Source organism: Molothrus aeneus, chromosome 8 (genome assembly GCF_037042795.1).
Source record: "Molothrus aeneus isolate 106 chromosome 8, BPBGC_Maene_1.0, whole genome shotgun sequence".
In the NCBI taxonomy this organism is placed as follows: Eukaryota; Metazoa; Chordata; class Aves; order Passeriformes; family Icteridae; genus Molothrus; species Molothrus aeneus.
Genome location: NC_089653.1, coordinates 28,794,556 through 28,816,010, shown reverse-complemented (window position 1 = coordinate 28,816,010; position 21,455 = coordinate 28,794,556). Strand labels below are relative to the sequence as shown.

Here is a 21,455-nt window from a genome sequence, read left to right as displayed (position 1 = left end):
AGAAGCATTGTTGAAGAGCAACAGAATACGAAAGTTCATTACAAAGGAGAAGTGTCAAATGTGACATTTCAATAACCAGGAGGGAGCATGGCTTGTTACCAAGCTCAACACACAAAGGAGAATTATTACAGACCAAGTCCAGAACTGCAGCCTGGTCTCACACCCCCTATAAGAATTTGCCTTCACAGCTGGCTGTGACATGCCAGGACCACGTGGGACAATAGAAGAAAGGGACAACGAGACTGGCAGAGCTGCTGTGTTTGGTCCTGGTGTTAAGAGCCTTGCACAGGTCATGTTTTGCCTGCAGAAACTCTCCAGGCGCCAATTGCCTCTCTCGGGCTCTCAAAGCACACCTGTTAATGTGATGAAGGAAAATCTTTCCCTCAATCCCAAAGGAAAATTATCCCCTGCAGATCCTTTTGCTCTTTCCCTCTCTCCCCTTCCTCCCACATCACGCAGCGATAGCAGCTCATGAAAGCAGAGTGGCTGCTCCTATCAGAAGGAGGAGTATTGGACATTTACCAATAAAAGTTCATCGTGTGACCACATTTACAGTAACAGACTTCCACAACAAAAATACACACAGTAAAAGCAGGTACCAACTTCTCCAGGAAGGAAAAGAGATCTAGTAGGACAAGAGATTATTACAAAAAAACGTTATAACCTGGTGATTTCTCTGATATCTCTTCTCTAAAAGCTGATGCTGGAAAAGTGAAGCTAAAGAGATGAAGGGTAAGTAACAACACTGCTTAAAAAATCAACCCAAAGATATTAATTAAATGAGGTCAAAATCATGGGAGAAGGTTAAGGGAAAGGCCTGTAACATATTAACATAATCTCTGAAGCCTAAAAAGGTTTTCTGTTCCAGAAAGACAAAAGTTTATTGCAAAAGTTTTACAGTTTCAGTTGTCTCTGCACAGATCAGACACACAAACACACAGAAGAGAAAAAAAAAAAGGCAAGATAAGTAAGATCTGGGGATCAGTGACCACTACATACCTTCAGGAAAGAAAAATAATTATTACCCAGAGCAGAAAAACACCTCTAGATCATCTCTGAAATTGTGGAAAACAACTGGAAAATTATATGAAGATAACTGTAAAAAATAAAATTTGAAAATAGCCTAATTTATGAAGTAGGCTCTGTAGATTGTAGAAAGATTCTCATTAACCACCTCCAGTAAAAAGAACTATGAAGAATAGGATGCCACAATGGGAAGGCTGTGATTGCACACAAACATTCATAAGACATCTCAGTTTGCAAGAGTGATTCTGTAATTTGGCTAATTTAAAACCATCATTTCCAAAGGGAGTTGTTCTGTCCAGCATTAAGCTCATGCAGGGTCCAGGGCTGTAACGTGTTTGCAATCCAGCAGTGGTGGTGATGATGCTGTGACTAAATCCTGCAACAGGCATCATGTGATAGCAGAGTTCTACTTAGTGGGAGTCCAGTGAACACATCCAGCTGAAGTCCAGGCAATTTAGCCTTTTCTTGGAGCATGGGTGCCACAGCTGTAGGTCTCAGCTGTCACTTCAGAAAAAGCATGGCCCAAGCCTGGGGAGCAACTTCCTCCACACCAAATACTGAAACAAAAGAAAAACTAACAAAAAACCCCAAATAAACCTCCCCTAAAAAAAATAGCTCCAGAAGCAAAATCTCTTATCTCTGCTTGCCAGCAGAGGTTGGTGTCCTAATTTCCAGTCTGCCAGGATTTTTTAGTCCTGCTGCACTTCTGACCACTGGCAACTACAGTGCCCCAGCAGCAAGTGAGGGACTGTGTCATACTCACAACATCGGCACTGTCATGGTAGCTGTGTCCCTCTCCTGACACTTACAGTTAAACCCTTCAGCCTGAAAAGGACCTAGAGCCCCCAAGTTTTTCTGGGTAACTGTTTCAGGCACCAAAGAAGAAATTCCACAGTAACATTACCCCGTGAACACATAGTTCTGACCTGTGAAGACAAAAGCTGTTGCAAATTTTTTTCCAAGTCTTCAGCCTTCATGAAGGCATCCATCTGCTTCATCAGACATTACTGAGATCACATGCACACAAGGTTACCCTTAAAATTAACTTTACCATTTGTCATACACATCCTCTGATGCCAGCAGCACAAGGTGCAGTTGCTTTAGGCTCTCTTGAAACAATTTTTTCCACGTGCCGCCTCTGTAGAAAAAGTCTAATCTTTTATACAATAACTACTACTACCTGTGGCATTATGGCACCCATATCTGACTCATCCTGCATAAAGAAAAGGGCAAATCTCCCTCATTCAATAATTTCTGCATCAAGCTCAGCTGCTTGCTCTCGAGGCAGCTCCTCTTTTAGAAAGAGATGCAGTTTTGATCAAAGACTTCCACTAATGGAAAATGTATCATATTCCCTGAATGATGCATTCCAATAATAAAATACTTTGGCTTCTGAAAATGTGCATCATCTTTCCTGATCAAATTCTCTGACTTTCAGGCTCAGCCTCACGATCTTGTTATGCTTTGTATTCATGATAAATGAATCCCCAATACCAAGCATCTACTCTGTGTGGAGTAGATACGTCACCCCTTGCACTTGTCTTTGAGAAACAAAAGCAAACAGAACAAAACAGGAGCAAAAAGAAAGCCCCCATATAAATTTGTTTAAGGTTGGCTCAAAGCTTTTAGACGAAAAATGAGTCTCATCTTGCATCATCTCCTAACCAAGAGTCAAGCACAGAAGTTCAGATTTAAAGTCAAAAGGGAGATTCTTTACGTACCCACTCCTCCCCCCCGCCAAAAAAAAAAAAAACAAACCAAAAACAAACAAACAAAAAAAGAGGATCTAATAGAAGACCTTTTTATCATGTCCCTTCTATGTGAAGATAGACCTATCAGAGCTGATTGAAGTAAAGAACTTCTGAGCACATCCCCCAAATGGGAAATACAAGGGGAGATCCTCACATGCAAATTATCTAAGAATTATTTTTCTAATGTTCCTTCAGAATTATAGCATGGATTTACAGTACTCTTAATTATGTAGAGTAGTAGTAAATAACCATGAGAATTTCTATCCAAGTGAGATGAAGCTATACAAGTGACCAAGGAGGTAAACACATTTGGCCAACACAACAGTACTACTGATGCTTAGAACAAGATGAAAAAAGGTGGATATGAGGAATATCTGGAAAACACATGGAAAAGGAAACATCTTGTGGTCTAATTCTGTCTGTTATTCACCTTTTGGGAGCAGCAACACATCTATAACACAGCATGGTAGCTCCAGCATCAGAGGAACAAAGCACTGAGCTGGACTGAAAGCCACATACCTGCCCAGCAAACTTTTCCACTTCATATCTTCAGCAAAGTGTTCACTACAACCACACAGAAAATAACTCTGTAAAATGAGTAAATACTGGCCCAGAAACAGAGGAAGCCCCAGTCTTGGGAAAAGCTGCAGAGGCACACAAAAACATTATCTGACATGGATGAAATTTTCAAAATCAGAAATGCTGCACAATTTTAATGGTGGCCAATGGAAAGGAGAACTTAAGTTCACACAATTTCAAGTTAATTGATTACTGACTTGGTTTTGGGCATGATCACTGTAAAAACACTTTGGTCAAGCCAGACATATCTCCTGGTATTTTGTCTTCTGTTTGAGAAATACCCTGGTCCTCTTCGCCACACACACACTACTCAACAGCAAAGCATTGGTAAGGGTTTCTTTTATTTGGTCAGTAAGAAAACAGCATCAGTACATTAATAACCAATGATAAACAATGCCGTTTAACTGTCCAGCACCTAGATATCTCATGTTCCACCTTTCTTTATGTGTACACACATTCCAGTAGTCTCAATGCATTTTTACAAGTTGGTAGCAGCTTATGTTAACAATTTGCACACACAAACACACACACATGTATCTCAACAGGAATTATTTTGCATTATTCAGCCCAGCAAAGAAAACCTGCAGTAGCTGGCATTTCCAGTAGCCATGCACGATTTGTATGAACAGTTAAGGTCAGATAAGAGGGAGAGAGGAAGAGACACAGGGAGACACAAGGAGAAAAGCAAGCAAAGCCACAAGTTGAAGACAGGCTGTTGGCTCTCAGTTCTTCAGGTAAAAAACTAAGGGCTGGTAAGAGGCAGTTGTCCATATCATCATATGGAAAAGTCTCCTTGGCTAAAAACAGCTTCTAGAACTGCATTTGTAAAACTAGACCAGCTGGGAGGGAAAGAAAAAAAAATAGCTGATGAAGAAAAATTTTAAGTGGCAGAGCATATTCAGGAGAATTAATACGTCCTTCTCTGGGAAGTCTAGGCTCACCTAAGCTACCCTGGAGGAGGATGCACTTTTTGATGAAAGAGTTTCTGTTCAGGTCTGTCCTTTGACAATTGTGGTGACTACATGAGCTTGGGGTCACATTTAGAACAGAGACACTGTAAAGTCTTGCAGACCTACTAAGCAAGCCTAGATGGCACAAAAGGTACTGCGATGTGGGGTTTGGTATGACAACAGGAGAATTACAAAATTACCCAGGACAGTGAAAATCACTAAACCTCTCTCCACATGGACTGATTCAAGGAAAGACAAAGGCAAAGTGAGCCCTTTAACTTTGGTACAGTATTTCTCTGTATGCAGTATTTTTTTTTACACATTAGCAGAATTACTTTGGCAACCAATGTGGTTAGGCAAAGTGTCTTTATACAGACACACTTTGAAGGTCAACCTTAGCAAACACTGTGGTTCAAGTCACCCTAAGATATTAAACATAACTGGTCTAACAGAGCTGCAATTTATAATAAAGTGAAAATAAGGACACTTCAGGAGGTGAAATAATTAAAGGTATAATCAAGTTTCAAGTATTGAATATTTAGTCAGGAAATGTACAAAGATATCCTCCTATTGACTTAACACAGAGGTTCAAGGTAGATATCTGTTAGAATGCCCAGGCAGCTGTGGCTGACCACATTGTGAATGTCAGCTCATTGACTGAGGTACTGAACTCTTGGCATTTTAAACTTAGGCAAGTCATTAGCCATGAAGAAAAGCTAAGATTATTAGGTAACTGCCTGTTCAGTTGCAGGTACAAGCATGGTACAATCTGATCAACCAAGCATAAATATTTTCTGCATTTTAGAGCTACACATGACATACAGAAACCCCAGAGGTGCTAACATCATTGCAGAAACTATGTAATTAAAATTTACTAATATAACTTGCAAAAAAAAAAAGCAAAAAAACCCATAAAAATGTGTGAGAGGCTTTTGGGGAGTCCCAGGAGACAGGTAAGGGGTACAAGCACGTGACATTCCACAGTACTGAGGGAGGCTGGCTGTGTGCCAGTGTCAGCCACTTAACTGCACCCTGCAAGAATTCAGCTGCAAATCTTTGCTTCCTTTCTGTCTTTCATATCTTTGCAAGGCAAAAGGCAAAGACAAAGTCTTTCAGCTGGAGTTCTTTCATCCAAGAACATTCTTCATCCAAGGCCAAAGGTTCACCATATCCTAAAAGGCCTTTGGATCTGCATGTTCAGTCATCTTCATCCAAACGTATTTCTTTGGGAGCATTATTCAGTCCTTGTGGCCGATCCTAAAAGAACACCAATAAAAACTATCTTCATTCCTTCAAATACAATCTTCAATGGCTTTATCTCTAGGACCACTGTATGAGAGCATTGTGTCGAAGGTGAAAAATGGATGCAGAGGTATTTCAATTAAAACCACAGCACATTGAAACATTTTTCTATGGTTTTTGGAGGTTTAGTTTTGGTCAACTCTCTAGCTAAGTGTTCCCAAGGTGAAACAGGCTTTCTGGAAAACCACACATATAAACACAATATTTTTCCCCCTGTGCTGACAGCTGTTTAAAAATACTACCTGTTGGCTTTCCTGGGACAATATTTCTAAGGGGATAAGAATTGTGATATAAGATCCTATCAGTGTATTACACAAGTACAAAGTACTTTGAATATAAAGCTCTAGAATATGAGGAAGTTTTGTATCCACTTAAATTGCTTTACTGGACTAGGAAGAAGCAAAGTTTTTTCTGGGAGGAAACGAGCCAGTTATTTAGTGGGGCACAATAATGCCATAGAACACAAAGCAAAAACCTGCAATTGTAACTTGTGACTGTCTAAAATAAAAAAGGTGCAAGCTAATCTTGGTTTCAAACAAATACCATTCTTTCACCTGTTCATTGTTATTCCACATCATCTAGCCACTTACATTTCCTCCAGATTCTTATATATATATATATATATGTTTTCCAATCCTTTCTGTCATTTTTAAAAAATATTTTTCCAGAGTCATCTATTAACCTCTTCCTTTTTTCCTTCTGTTGTTTTTCTCTTCAGGTAGCCTGTCCCTGCTACTCTTCTTTTCAATTCCATGAGGCCCTATAAGATTTTAGTCTTGGCCTTCCTCTCAGCATCACTCACAACTCTGTTTTGGTCTCCAGAGTCTCTCTGCCCATTTGGGATCTCCTGACCCTTTTCAGCCTAATTCCCCACAGTCACCTCCAGTCCTTTGCTATATTATTTTTTTATTCTTCACTTCTCTTCCTATCCCTCTTTCACCTAAAGCCATTGTAACTTCAGTTTTATTTCTTCTTTTTTGGATGTCACCAAGCTTCTGCAATTGCAGCACCCTGCCAGACTCAGTCACAAACTGTTTCTAAAATAAAGGGTCAATTGTGCCTTGTTCTAACAGCATGAAAAGACCTAACTGGAGGAGAGTCAATCTTCAGCATGTTGTTAAAAAAGAAACAAAACACCACAAAACCTTTTCCTTAAAAGCAATGTGTTCAGTTTTTGCTATTTTTTTACAAGACTTGAAATAATTTATTTTATTACTTCTGTATCTGTAGCTTCTGAAGGACTTCCATTAAAAAACTCACTCCAAAGAAAACTACAAGTTTTGATGGTTACAAGAAAAGCATGAAACATGCTCCTGTCTTAGCTAAGTGAATCACAAGTGAGAAAAAGTATAATTCAACCCTAATATTTTAAAGTCCTCAATTTTCAAGGCAACTGTGTAAGTATTAGCATTCTGACTCACAGACACAAACCTGATCTGAACAGAAGAGCAGACTGTGCAAGAGCTTAGATCTATACTTGATTTTGAACTATTCTGAGTTAACACTGTTTGGTCAGAATAGTAAAGGAAGGGAAGAAAAAAAAGGAAAGCCAATCTCAAGAGGTGACCACTTGAATGCCATTAAAATGCCACTCATTACACTAAAGATGTGAAAGCAGGCAGGAAGGTCATCTCAGTAACTTCTAGACAATTTTGGGTGGGAATGACCAGCAGCAACAAGTGTTTGGTACTTTGCAGATTTCAAACCAGTAGGAAATTGAGAAAAAGCACAAAATTCTGCATCAGTTTGTGATATTTGTTCCTATCAAAAGTAATTTCTTGATCTCAAATTAGAAGCCATTTCCCCTGCAATGGAAAATAGGTCAGATAAAGGATATTTATGATGATTACTTTTTCTTTGGATGGAATGTAATCAATACCCCTCATTATGTTAAAGCAAGATGATGGGGAGGAAAAAGGTGCTGAGGTGAATTTAAAGGCACTGAAGGGTTTAGAAATCTTTTATAACATTAACTTTTTGAAAGATGTTAACAAGTCATACTAGCTCAAACAGAAGCTTCCTATTGACTCTATTCTGCCTTCAAGGCTCAACCAAAACAGATACCAGATTTTACATCTGAAAAAAACTCAAATTGGATTTGGTTTTTAAAGTTTATTAATTCTTTAGTCTTCTTTGTTCTTTAGCTTTTAACGTGTAAACTAGATTTCTGTGCACCAGAGTCAATAATAAACTTCTAGCTGAAAAGGGATAGTGATATAAGGTTCCATGTACCTTATTGTAACACCAAAAATCATAAGCTTGTTTTAACATCAAAATAAATTTCAAAAGTGAAATTAAGGTAGACTGTGTTAGCAACAGGCTGAAGGAAGACTGAAGGCAAAATAAGACAGCATGCTCTTCAATAATTTTTCACAACAAATTTGAGGCCTATCAGATTTTGCACCTAGTATAACATACAAGTAAGGATCATTTTCTGGATGCTAAGGCCTTCCTAAATTTATTCATAACCAGATCTAAGCTTTTGGTCTCTGTCCTGGCACTGACATTAAATAGTCCTTAGTTTTCCCCAGCTGACTTCTGAAAAACAATAAAATCAAAAGGTGCCAACAACAAGCTTGGTGCTGGGTCAGTGTAAAAACAAACTGTGAAATGCCATGAAGTACTTGGAAGTACTCACAAACAATTTTCTCAGGGTTCCCCCTTCAGCACTGGAGGTGGCTGTGGGTCAAGCCAGTGCTAAGACAAATCTGAGCTTTATAGCTGTTGAAATACTTAAAGCACACCAGATTTTTAAATTATGTCATAGCAGTGCAGTTATTACTCGCCTGCCACAGGATCTGCTGATGGCAGTTCAAGTTCTTATTCATCAAGGGGCCCAAATAATTGAAGCAATCCATCTGCTCCATGCACTCCCCCTCTGCCTACCCTGTGATTGCTTATTGCCATGTGTTTTTTGCCAGTGATGCCATACCTGAGCAATTGGTGGCCTGTTGGATCTCCTGAGAGCTGTGCTGTGATGGAACAAAGGTAACTAAAATATTCCACCTGCTCCAAGCTCTCCCTTTGCAAAAACCTGATGGGATGTGAAATTTGGCAGCCACTGTCATAACTGATCAAGCATTTGCCAGACTCTTTCGTATTTCCTGAAGGCTGCTGCTGTTTTTCATCATGAATTCCAGATAATTGAAATAATTGACCTGCTCTAAGGCCCTGCTTTGACTCCAGCATTCTCAGCATTGGGACATTTGCCTATTGTCATGTTTGGTTAAGAGCAGCAGAGGCTTTAATAGCTCTTTCACAAGATGTCACAGCACCACAAAAGAATCTTTTTTGCACAGTTTGTGTTACTGAACTGCCAGACACCCTTCTGCTCTCTGCCCTCACCCCATGGCTCAAAAATGCACATGCAACATCCACCCAAGTGTTAGAAAAGTGTAGGAAGAGGAAATGAAGGAAAGCATGCAAGCAGTTTTGCAAGCAGGCTGATAATGGGAGTCCTCTTACTGCTCCCATGTGATGAGTAATTTAAACACTCCAGTGCTCTTTTGCTTAGATGAACTTCCACTAAGATTTTTTTCAGTAGTTAAGGAGCCTACAAATGTTTTACAGAGGATCAAATACCCAAACTTACACTTTTCACCACTTATTATGCTGCTAAAGGACAGACTTGCCTGTTGACTGATATACAGATTTTTAGAATAGTCCAATTAACTGGACTAGCCATAAAAACCTTTGATGTGTTCTTCTACTGAGGGGTATAGATCTTACTTGCAGTCAGATTATATTGCTCACTTTTATTTGAGAAGAACAGAAGTACCACATTCCCTCACTAGATCACATTCCACGCCTGAATTTACTGTATTCATTTCAAGGAGGGATGATCAATTGTGGTCATTGCTCTGCTTAGACTCTGAGCAGGTCACAGGCTGACTGACAGTGACTGTAGAAGTCTTTCCAGTACTTACATTAAGATCTAACATTTCTGCAGCTGTACTTTGAGGCATTCTGTATTTTGCTCTGCACAAAATACAGGTACAGACTTATTTTTAAAAGACCACTTCTGACACATCATCCACTTCTAACAATGTTCAGCTTTTCTAAAGTCCAGGTTTCTTTATCTGTAGCCTTTTCTTTTCAGCTCTTTATCTTTAAACAGATAACACTGAAACAAACAAAGAGAAATGCTGTTTTTGAAGGGAAAAATCTGCCAAATCTTATACACATGTACAGCTAGTAATGATCTCAACATTGTTACAGTTATAATTATCTACTCACCTTAATAAAATTCTGTTTGTTTTTTTTTTTTTAATTGAATGTAAATGAAACCAGTCCAGTAAGTCAAAATGATCTGTTAAGAATAACAGTTTACAGATAAACTATGTGATACAAAGAATACTTTTTTCTTATCTTGCATCAAGCTTTTTAGACTAGGAACTGCTCATTGTTTCTTGAGTCAAAAGGCTTGATGTGTATTAGTATAAAGATAAATCCTGACATCCAGAAGAAATTTAGGTTTCTATCAAAAAAGACAGTGGATATATGCAGAGAGAAACAAAAAGTCAAGGCAGTTCTGTGGCCCAGAGAGAAGCTGAGACCTTCAGGGGGTCCCTTCTAAACTTCAAGTTCTTGTAGCAACACAACACATAGTTTCCCATTGAGAAATACCTTAATTAAAAGAAGAAACTCACCTAGTGGTAAGTTTCAATTTTCAAATTTAGAGAGAACAGTTTCTCTAGGAAGACTCAATACCCTGCTCCAGTGAGTCTTTGTCAATCATCACTTATTTGAGGTAAAAAAATGACAGAAAGGACACTGCTGTATTTATGTACACAACTGTGGGGCGAGAGAAATCCACCTTTTGATGAAATAGCTTTCTTTTTTTACGAACACTGGTGATGACTGATTGTAGAAAATTCAAAAGGGTGACTTTACAGATAATTGGCCCTGACTAACAAAAGCAAACAACATTGAAGCTTTTTGTCAGCAGTGGGATGCAATTATGCACCATTAATTAAACTGGCATGCCAATGAAAGGTCAGATAACACAACATGTAGAAGAAAGTAGTTCTGTACTTTGAGATGTTGCTTGAAAATGTTTGTGCTTATATAGCACTCTTGGAGTGGGAGGAAACCATTCTTCATTTAAATAAGGTGAAAATTTGGAGTGAGATTCTGGTCTGGCTTAAATACAAGAACATAAAATAAAATAAAGGTGATGGAACTAAGCAAGGTGTTGCAAACTTTAAGGTATCCTTTCATCCTGCAGTGGCAGGTCTGCTCAGGAACGGGGACATCAGACAGAAGGCAGAAAATTTTCACTTAGTAGGGGATCAGTAACCTTGCAATCACTAATTTAATTCAAAGCAGAAGACCTAACTTTCCTTATGACTGCATATGCTTTTATTAAGATAATCTACTGCTCTCAATGTTATTTTTATTCCTTGCCTTCTCCCTGTCACCAATCTGATTGCTCTCAATGCCATCTCAGGAAGTAGATTTGCCATTTGTGATGCTATGCATCACAAAACTCGAGTCACAATTAAGAAAAAGAACCAAAAAAAAAATCTTTGTTAGCAGTAAATAATTTTTTTTCCCAAGAGAAGTCACTTTTAGCTGGATTCTTCCCCGTCCATCAAGTTGCTCTCCCCCAGTTGCTTTATTTGCAGAGACTAATTTGGCAGCGAATGATAAATGGCAGCAAGCTTTGTGTCTTTGTACATATATTCCAAATAACCTAGTAAATAAAAGACACAGTAACTTATGATATCATCTCTGCATGCAATATATATGGCTTTTCCTGATTCTTTCAATTTTTCTTAATTGATTAGAAATAAATATGCAACCTTGAAGGCCAAAAGCTTCTGAAGTAAAAGGCACACAGTGTTCTAATGTTTATCACTAATGGAGTCAACTGTGTCTCTTTGCCAGGATGAAAGAGACTTGCAAAGATATTCCAATACAGCTGCTTCCTCTCCCAAAGCGGAATTGAGACTTGGCAACAGGTAAAAATGGGCAAAATTGTGCCAAAGAACAGCTCAGGGACGTGCCTTCACCTTGGCAGGCTGGAGTTGGGTTAGGTGATCTGAGCAACAGCCTTTGATTGCTCAAGTTTCTCAAGGCTAGAAAGTCTTGGGTCTTGGCAGGGATGGCAGCGGTGTTCTTTAAAAACAACAACAAAAAGCAAAACCAAGCACAAACCCCAACAAAACCCCAGCTACTTTACCCCTATCTATCCATACTCAGATACATTATCCTTTCTTTCCAAAAAGAACAGCAGTTCTTTCCAAAAACAACAGTTAAACATTGAAGTGATTAGATTGTTGACAAAGAACATAAATGAATCAAAAATATTTTCATTTTCTTCCCAGTTTTTTTTTTTAAGATTTCCCAGAGAAATCTTATTTTCATCACTTCCATTTCCCCTGACATACTAAAAAACCTGATTCTGTGTCCTTTCCTCATGTTATTTTAACTTTTCACATAATTACAGAGAAATTGCTAATGGTCTTGCTGAGCACTTAAATCTAACTTATCAATAAGGCAAGTCAAACTTCCACACAAGTTAAGTTATGCAGGATACATATTTCAATGCAGCACTATACCATCACACTTGGTAACTTAAAGGCAAGCATTTAATTGCATGAAAATTTTTGAGAGAAAGTGAGGGAATCAGTGTAATGAGGTTGTCTTTGAGCAAACTAAGTGGAATAAGCATTGATAAAAATATCAAAGAATTGATGTTGAAAGTGAAATTAAGTCAGAATAAGGTAAGTCTCAATTCCTGGAGTTTAACTTGATGCAAAATCTAAGCAGAAGGGAACTTGAAAACTAGGTTAACCTTTCTTTCACTTTGCATTTCTTTCTACATTGAAGTTGCGGGCTATTTTAAACCTGTGGTTTTGTCTAACTGCACATCTCAAATGGTAAATATCTCTTTCTTTTCAAGTCTCTCTGAGTTGCTAGAGAACACCTTTGATACTATTCACTGAATCCAGCCCTGTGCTTAGGCAGGAATGCTACTCTTCGGTAATGGTTATCCTGAGTAGCTATAGCACCATTAACTTGTCTCAAATGCCCCATTTTTGGAGATTGTCCTTGTTAGGAGCAATTTTGAAAGAGTATAGAGGAGCTGAAAAGGACTGAGTATTTTAGATTAGACTATTATAGTAAAATTGAGTATCCCAATCAAGTTCTTCAGTATCTAAACTGATTTATCACATCCTAGCCCTCCAGTGTTAAAAGAGGTCTGAAAAAAGTATGCACCAGAAATTTTGTAGCATTCCATGTTAGGCTTCCTTCATCCCCACAGGTCAGATTCTGATTTAGATTAAATTATCTACCAGAAAAATAAAAAGTCCTCTACCTTAATATTATATTAGTATATCAAAGAGATGTGTCCGACATCTCAGGCTCAATCTAGTAGCCAGTAATTAGGAGACAATGGGAGTGATTTTGAGAGAATCCCTGATTGTTTCCAAGGTAAGGAAGCAACAAAGAAAAAGACATTTGGGGCATTCCTTCTGAGGCAGCTCAACTACCACAGCACCTCTTGCTCTGATACAAAGCCCAGATTTCCTTCCAACTTCTCCTCCAGCCAGTCCCACAAGAAGCAAGCAGGCATTTGGATGACTTCTGTTTGCTTTCCACTTTCCTGAAACCATGACTCATAAGATGAAAAGGACCTTATTCAACTGTTAAAATTCTTCTACTGTATTCAGTTATTCAGTGACCAAGTAAAGAGGCACCCACCACACACCATACATCATTAAGATATTTGAAAAAGCTTTCAAAATCAGAACACTCAGTACAAACTGCTGAAGAAAACCAGAGGTAAAAAGAACCATGCACAAATGTTACTAATGGACCTAAATAAAACATATGGCCCTCCTGATTGCCACCTAGACAAGACTAAAATTAGTTTTTAAATCTAGAGCTCTCTCAGAAGCAGAAAGTTCTACTTCTTACCATGGAAGAAAGGCTTTTATTCATATAAAGGTGGGCAGGGCCATTCTCCTAATTTGCAAGAGGAATGCTGTGTTCACATGGGCAAAGTAGGGCTCTGGGCCAGGACTCATTTTAATAAGACAAGAGTGCATCTAATGGAATTTAAGGGTTTAATATTATGTAATTAACTTTTTGTCAACACAAATCCAAATAGTTCATGCAGGTTCTGCTGCTGCAGTCAGAGGCAGGCGAGCAGGCCCTGGCTCTCCAGGGAAGCCCCTTTCACTCCAAGGGGGCTCCAAGCAGATCAGTCCTGGCATTCTCTGCACTGTCACTGCAGTCACATCCTAGAGCATCTGTCCCGAATCAGCTGGCAGTGGGAGGGATTTGCTCCTTTCCAACACTGAATTCTAAGAAAGCCTTATTTAAAAGTGAGGGAAGATGCAAATAGTTATTAGATAGCCTTAGAAGAACATGATCTGATGGTGCTTTTCATCATAATATTGCTGATGATTACTCCCTCAAGTCAATTCAGAAGAGGCTAGGACTTTTCACATGCAGCCAAGCAGCTTTCAAGAGGAAATGCAAGACTAAACATTCTGTTTTGAAATCCTGCATAATGATATGTATTATAGAATAATTTTTTGTTGTGTGTTTTTCAATTTAGCATGCATAATTTTCAGTTTTGCTAGTAATACAGAAGGCTTTAATGCTTACTTAATTAGTCTAAGCTTGGTAATTCAGCCAATGAAAACTAAAGTGTTTAAGTTATATTAATTGTAAACAATGTTAACAGTTAATTTTCTGAATGATGGAGCAACACAAAAACAAACTTGAGTAACACTAGGATTAATTAATTGATTAGCTAGTTTCTGTTGAGAATTATATTCAATAAGAGTCTGTCAATACAAATTGCTATCAATTGAAACTTTATGAAGTGCCAAGAATAATGGGTTCAGGTGCATACTATAACTAGTTGTCATGAATGCCAATTTACTGCAGAGAAATGGATTGTTTATCACCTAATTTAATTTCAGACAGCTAACTCACTTGTAATAACTCATTTTAGCATTGAATTTTCAAGAACTTGAGTGTTAGAAGCAGCAGCTTGCTGCTGTAATAAGTTTGCAAATTTAAATTCTTCTGTAAATAATTTAAAGCAGACTGTAACTCAATTTTGCCATTGACTACTTGGAAAATATTTAGCAATGTTATTTACCATCCAGACACCCCTGTTCTTCCCACTGGCAGCATGTTTCATTACAAATGGCTGCCTACTGCTGCAGTATTAGACTTGAATCTGTGCTTTTAATAACACTGGCATGGATGCAGTGTCCTCTGTTGCTTCTGGCTGACTCAGCCAAAACACTCTGTCGAAGTACTTAATACACTTCAGGACATCTGGAGAGTTTGATGTCCAGATGCTGAAGAGGAAAATGCAGAGAAGGCTCACAGCAGACTGAAAGGACACCAAAGTCCTCTGGTTTGGGCCACAGGATGGGTTTAGTTCATCCTGTGCTTTCTCCATCCTCTCTCTGAAGTGTTATAGGGTATTTGATGGCACCTGGGAACGAGGAAAGTTAAGCAAAAAAGTAGCTTATTTGGAGCCTTTGAAAAATTATGCAAAACATCAATTTCTTAAAGGCTCTGAGGAAGCTGCCAGCTAGAAATAATTTAATACTATGGAAATACCTTCCCCTTCCAGATTTTCAACAGTCACTGAATTTCAGTTGCAATGCCCAAATAAAAACATGCAGTTACACTACAATGAAAAAGTGAGATGGCATACTAATTTAAGAGTTTATGAATCTGCATAAAGCTTTACATCCAGGAACCATATCAGTCCATGCCTACCACTGTAAATATACATTCCTGGAAACACGATCAGCCTTTCTTCTCTTTACTTTGCAAACAAGGCATTGAAACAAATCAATGCTCCAGCACATCTGCAATAGGTATCTGACAGAGCCCAGCACCTTGTACTGACAGCTGTCAAACACCACTGAGTGTAAAAGTTCCTCCCAGCTTCATGCACTTACTGCAGGTACCTCACATCAGTGTGCAGCATGCTTGTTAGTCAAGGCAGATCACATTTCAACATCACCACTGTATTAACACTCTCCTGCAATCTGAGACTTCAAGGAAGATCAACCACACTTGCAAACAAGCAGCAATAAACTAAAATATTTAGAAATCCCTTTCAACTTTCCTTTAGTAACATAAAAAATTTTAATAAAATAAGAGGTCCAACAGCAAAAGCTTTGAAATGCCATCTCAAAAATAGGTCAGACTCTTACTTCCTATCTTCCCCCTTACAGCATGAAAAGCTGTCTGTGCTTTGCCTCATGACTTCTCTCCTTATGGGAGCTTCTATAAATCATTTCTGTTAGCAAAAAGTAATCCATGGACTAAGCCTGTCCTAGAGCTACAGACTGAGCTTCCACTGGGAAGATGCTGCAGGCTGAACACAGATGTTGACCAACCTAGTTAAAAATTGAACAGCACATAAGCAGCACTACAGCAGCACCACTGTTTATCAGAAATCACTCAAAACATCTTCCTAAGTGAGGAACTATTTTAACTCTAGTTTCAAGTCAGACTAATAACATGACATTTTACTTCAACTCAGAAATCTTCTTTTCTAAAGTCTGATATTTCCCTCCCCAAGAACATTAAATGGATTTTCCAGATTACAGCTACAGTGATACAAATGAGGAGGTAATCAGAGATTTAATTTAGGATCATTACCCAAGCTAACACCTCAGAAATCTCTGCTGACATGAATCAAATGGTTATTCTCACCTGTCAGCAAGAGTTTGACAGCTGAAAGGCAGGGGGAAATATGGTATTTGACATTTTCCTTCTAGCAGGAGGCTCAGTTATGAGTTTATAAATTTATTATAAACACATGAGGTCAAAAGAAAATTATCTATATCCAGTAAATCTAGATAATAGCTTAATAAATTTAAAATGTACTCCCCACCCCCTCAGTATGTTGGGAACTTAGAAAAAACTACTTACTGCTTCAGTTTTGAAATTGTTTTGAAGAAATTTTCTGTAAAGAAATATGTTCATACTTCATTAGTTAAACTGCTACAGCAACAGAATAAAAAAGGTCATATTTCAAAGTTGCAAGGCATTAGCACATGACTGAAAACCTATGAGTGGATCTTGCTTTCAGTTCAGCACCAGAACTGACTGATCCAAATAGGAGTATACATCAAAATACAGGCAGGTTATAACAAATTGTACTTGTGATGAAGTAAAATATATTTATTATATATTTATTATAATAGTAAAATACTATTTCTATTGCCATCCTATAACAACTGATACTTGAGCACATACAAGCCATTACTTAAATCATTACATGGGAATAAAGTCTTTCTAATAAAGCTTTCAGATTATAAATGACATTGATCTGTATGAAATTGTTATTTACCATTGATGGACACTCTGTACAATGTTAAGGAAGATGTATGCATCACAACACAGCTGAAAGCAAGGTCCTACCTAAACACAGAATGCCTTTATTCCTAAGGGGGAGCTGGGAAACAGCAGCAGACAAGTGCAGGGCTGCTTTTACACAGATTTGTAAAATTATGATGATTTTTGACCAGAACCTTACTAAGAATGAAGCCTTAAAAAATCCACAGCAGTTTATGATCAACTCTCAGATTTCATCCTTTGGTACCGGCACTGGTCCACAAAGTAGCCAGAAAATGGGGAATTTCAGTGCATTCAGAGAAGAGCTCCAGAATAAACTGGAAATATGCTTTGAAGTGTCAAGAACTCTATTTGCTTTACTGAACAACTTTTAAAAGACTATTAAATCAAAATCTGCAAGTACCAGTAAAAGCTGAAGACTCTGAGACGTAATGGATGAAGGCAAGACAACTTTAAGTGGCTCTTAAATTTATGACAGCTCAAGTTAAGGCATGATTTTAAATAGACCATAAAAACAGGTGAAAAGTATTAACCACTGGAAGACTAGGAAAAAAAAAAAGCCCCAACACAACAAAACCAAAAAGCAAACAACTGTTATTTTACTGATACCTAAGTCCAAAACAAATAAATTCTTGTTGGTACACAAAGAAACTTGCACGCATTCAGAATTTACTGCAGTCTAAAAATAGTTAATGACTTCAGTGTTTCTCTCTTACAGAAGTACATGCAGGAAAACAAAAGTAAACATTCTTCTCCTCAACTTTCCTATGGAACAATGAAAAATTCAGGATTAATTAAACCTGGTCAAAGTACAGTTTTGTAATCTATTTCTATTCTATTTTTAGAGAGACACAAAGTTTTTGATTCTGAGTTGAAGGGCAATTCATGAACTCCACATTACTTCAGTATAACTGGATTAAAGGCTTGGACATCACTCAGTGCAGAGATTATAAAAGCCATCCCCATCTTCTGTCTCCCAGGACAGCAGCTGAGGTCACACAGCATTTTTCCACCAAATTTGTTGAGTTCAAGAACCCTTTTCTCTACAATAGCAGAGTCACAGTTATGGCAGAAAATGACAAGAGCACCCTATAGCCTCACATTTGGGTCACAGAAATGATTCTCTCCCTGCTGGCTGATGACGGCCTGGCACACCCATCTCTTCTTTTCAGGGACTGTCTGAGGCACTGCACAAAGGGGAAACGCAGCAGCCATCCACTGATTTTTGAGAGCAGAAGCACAAGCACAACTCCAGGAGATCATTTTCAGATGTAAATCCTGATTTGACAGAATCAGCTTTCTGCTGTGTTTGAGGTACTTTTGAAGAGGCATCCCTTTTCAGTATTCCCCCTTGGCTCTGCTCCACACATGGCTCTGGATTCAGTTCTGAGTCAGGCATCTAAAAATGGACTACTCCAGCAATAGGCATTACAATAGCAAAATCTTCTGGGAGAAATGTATCCCAACACTTTATTTTGCATTTTTAAAATTGACAACATATTTCTGAATGAATTCTAGTTAAGTCTTGTATTTTTAGGAGAAGCTGCAGTAATTACTGGGCTATATTTTACTGCCTCTCTTAGGCTGAAAGCCATATCTAGATGGGAAGGACCAATATAAATACTGTCACTTATGAGTAGGTCACTGGATAAAGAGCAAAAAAACCTGGGCTTGCTTCCAATTTTTCTCTGTCAGTATTTCTGTGTGTAAAGTGGGATGGATATCTACTAACACATAAGAAGCATTTCTAAACCTAAACATGAAATAAACATAATTTACTATGGAATGTTTTAAATGGCTACAAGGCTACTGAAATACTATAATATTTGCTTTTCCCTCAAAGGTTCTCATCTGCATTGTAAAGATTTTACTACTTAAATTATGCAAAGCCATCAATCAGCAAAAGCACATTCACACTTCAGGGAGCCTGACTCCATACCCCACAGACACTTCTCTGTTTATAAAAATTACTCTAAGATAATACTGGAATAACCTCACTTTGTTAATTACGACACTTTAGACAATCTGGAGCGTTGCAATCATTTCAAGCACTTTTGAAGCCACACCCTTAGAACAGTGATAACTCAGCTTCACATTGTAAGGAAGGAAAATGAACTGTAACGGTGTTAATTTTCTCTGAACATGCAAACACATGAATGGGATGCTTCAGATAGTATTCATACAACAGGAATATTTGTTCCAGTCCACAGTACATCTTTTATTCCTTCCAAATTGCTACTCTGACTCTGAGTCTGTCACCTGTGGAAATACCTATGACTCCATTTCAAGTACTGCTGAAGAAACTTACATGTCTTTTCAAATACAATGTGTGTTTAAACAGTATTGAAATTTATGAGGAAATTGAATTTCATGCATTTATTTTTATAAGAAACCTATATTCCTACAGAAGACTCTACTGATCATCTTTATGGAATCAGGTTGAAAAATACTTAAAAAAAGGAAAAAAGTTGAGTTTTCTCCTCAGAGTCAGAGGAGCAAAGAACAAAGTCATAACATAAGAACAAAAACATAAGAACAAAGTCTTATGAACTTTAAGAGACTTCAGAATGCTAGAAATATTGATACTCTTCCCCCTTTATTCCACTTAAGTGTGAGATTCCTAGCAGACAATTGCTAAAGCACCACATGCAGAAATAGGCTTGACTGTTTTCAGTAAGATGCTCTTGAACATAGGTATGCACCAATTCTGCTTCTTAATCTAGAGTTTGAACACAAAATCCTAAACTGAGACACAAAATCACAAACATTTTCACATGAGAAATTAAAGAGGGTCACCATCTGTTTTTTCCTGTGAATGCGCCTCCATTGTGTGCTTTAAGGTGAGAGGATGCCTCACTCCTGCACAAAGCAGCACAACCTGGTTTGTGGCCACCTTTTCAAGCTGACAGCCATAGACTTCATCCACATGACACCTCACCTGTGTGCAGGTTCCCAGCACTGGGACAAAAGCTGCTCCACAGCCTTCTTGGGATCCATCCCCTCCAACATGCACCACTTTTCTCACTCACACACACATTTTGTGGTCAGAGGTGGGAACACTTTGCAAAAAGGGCAGGTACACTGAGGTTCCCCTTTTTGCTGCTTTCCAGTAGATGTCTCTATATGTTAGTGCAGCTCCTGCAATGGGCAGGGTTTGGATTAAGTCACAGCTTTTACCCACTCCATTGGTCATCATTTCCCAGCTTTCCATCCTTTTATTTATGATGGGTAAATTGAAACATTTTTATCTACCCAATACTCCCAGTTTTAGATATTGGGATGATTTAAATTCTGGTATCAATCAGCTACAGCCTATTGCACCTCACCACTGTAACATGGAAGAGAAAGATCTGGATTCTCCACTCAATGTGGGAAGCCTCATTCCATAGCTCATTTCCAAGCCCCCATATCACAGGGTCAGTGATGCATGCTAGGCTTTATAAGCAGCAAAGGACTTTTAGATACTTGAGAACAATTGTTTTATTTTTAGCCTTCTTAAAAATACAAAGCTGGCACAGTTTGGGTCACTGTGGAAATGACTAGAGGTGAACCAAACTGCCTTTAATTCCAATGAGTATTCCACTAGTCCTTATAAAAATAAATATATATAAATATATATACTATTGACTGTTCACTAAAGCTATCCATTTTCAAAAGTTTTCTCCATCTTAAAACTTACTTTAGAATGATCATTTTAATATTATATTCTGTGACAGAAGAGCTTATATAAGAGTGTAACATAAGAGTTCATTTGGCCCTACATCTCCCATAATGGGCACTTTATGAAATATGAACTTCCTTATCTGTGATATATTATCTTTTCCTTGAAATATGGCTAATTACTGTCATTCATTAGAGATGAGACATTTGAGTATCATTTCTTGTGTCACATTGACTTCAAGTTGCTTATGATTTCATTTAACTAGTGACAGGGAATTTCTGAATACAAATTTTAAAAGATTCACCATGTACCCCATAGTTATTAATGCACTGTCTTAACTGACATTTCCAGCTAAGGAATAGGGTACCAATACCAACACTTAATAACTTCAGTGTCACATTCACTGTGGATTAAAATATCTGTAAAAGTAGATCAGAATCTGCATTAGGAACATCACGTCACAGATAGAGGACAGTTTCTCAGTTTGCAGGTTCAAGTATTTTTATACAACACTGTGGATTCACCTTCCAAGATAGCCACTCCTCCAATTTCAAAAGCTGTTTTATATCACATACTTAAGGGTTTTCTCCCAAAAACCAGATACAACAATCACACAAGTAGTTCTGTTTGTAAATTCTGCCATAGTACAACCAACTATAATATTGTTTGTTCTGAATTTTACTCCAAAGGACAGGACTGCAATGTGAACATGCTTGAAAGATTAGGACACGCATTACATTATTTGCAAACTACAAGTTAACATGTCACAAAGATTGTCATTGAACATGCTTTATCTGTTGGAAGAGTTGAAAGAGAAGAAAGAGTTGAAATGAA

The 21,455-nt window shown here is 38.0% G+C and overlaps 1 protein-coding gene across 3 annotated transcripts in view; it reads right to left on the bottom strand.

The window, feature by feature from the left end:
• The window catches only part of ATRNL1 (attractin like 1), a 431,847-nt gene that overhangs the window by 81,985 nt on the left and 328,407 nt on the right, over positions 1 to 21,455 (bottom strand). Inside the window, exon 28 of one of the 3 annotated variants that reach the window (XM_066554163.1) lies at positions 3,681 to 5,563. The exons of the other annotated variants lie outside the window; for them this stretch is intronic. Coding sequence (XP_066410260.1) covers positions 5,504 to 5,563 — 60 coding nt within the window. The 3' untranslated portion in view covers positions 3,681 to 5,503. Of the gene's footprint in view, positions 1 to 3,680; positions 5,564 to 21,455 lie in introns of those variants that run through there. 3 annotated transcript variants of the gene reach the window in all.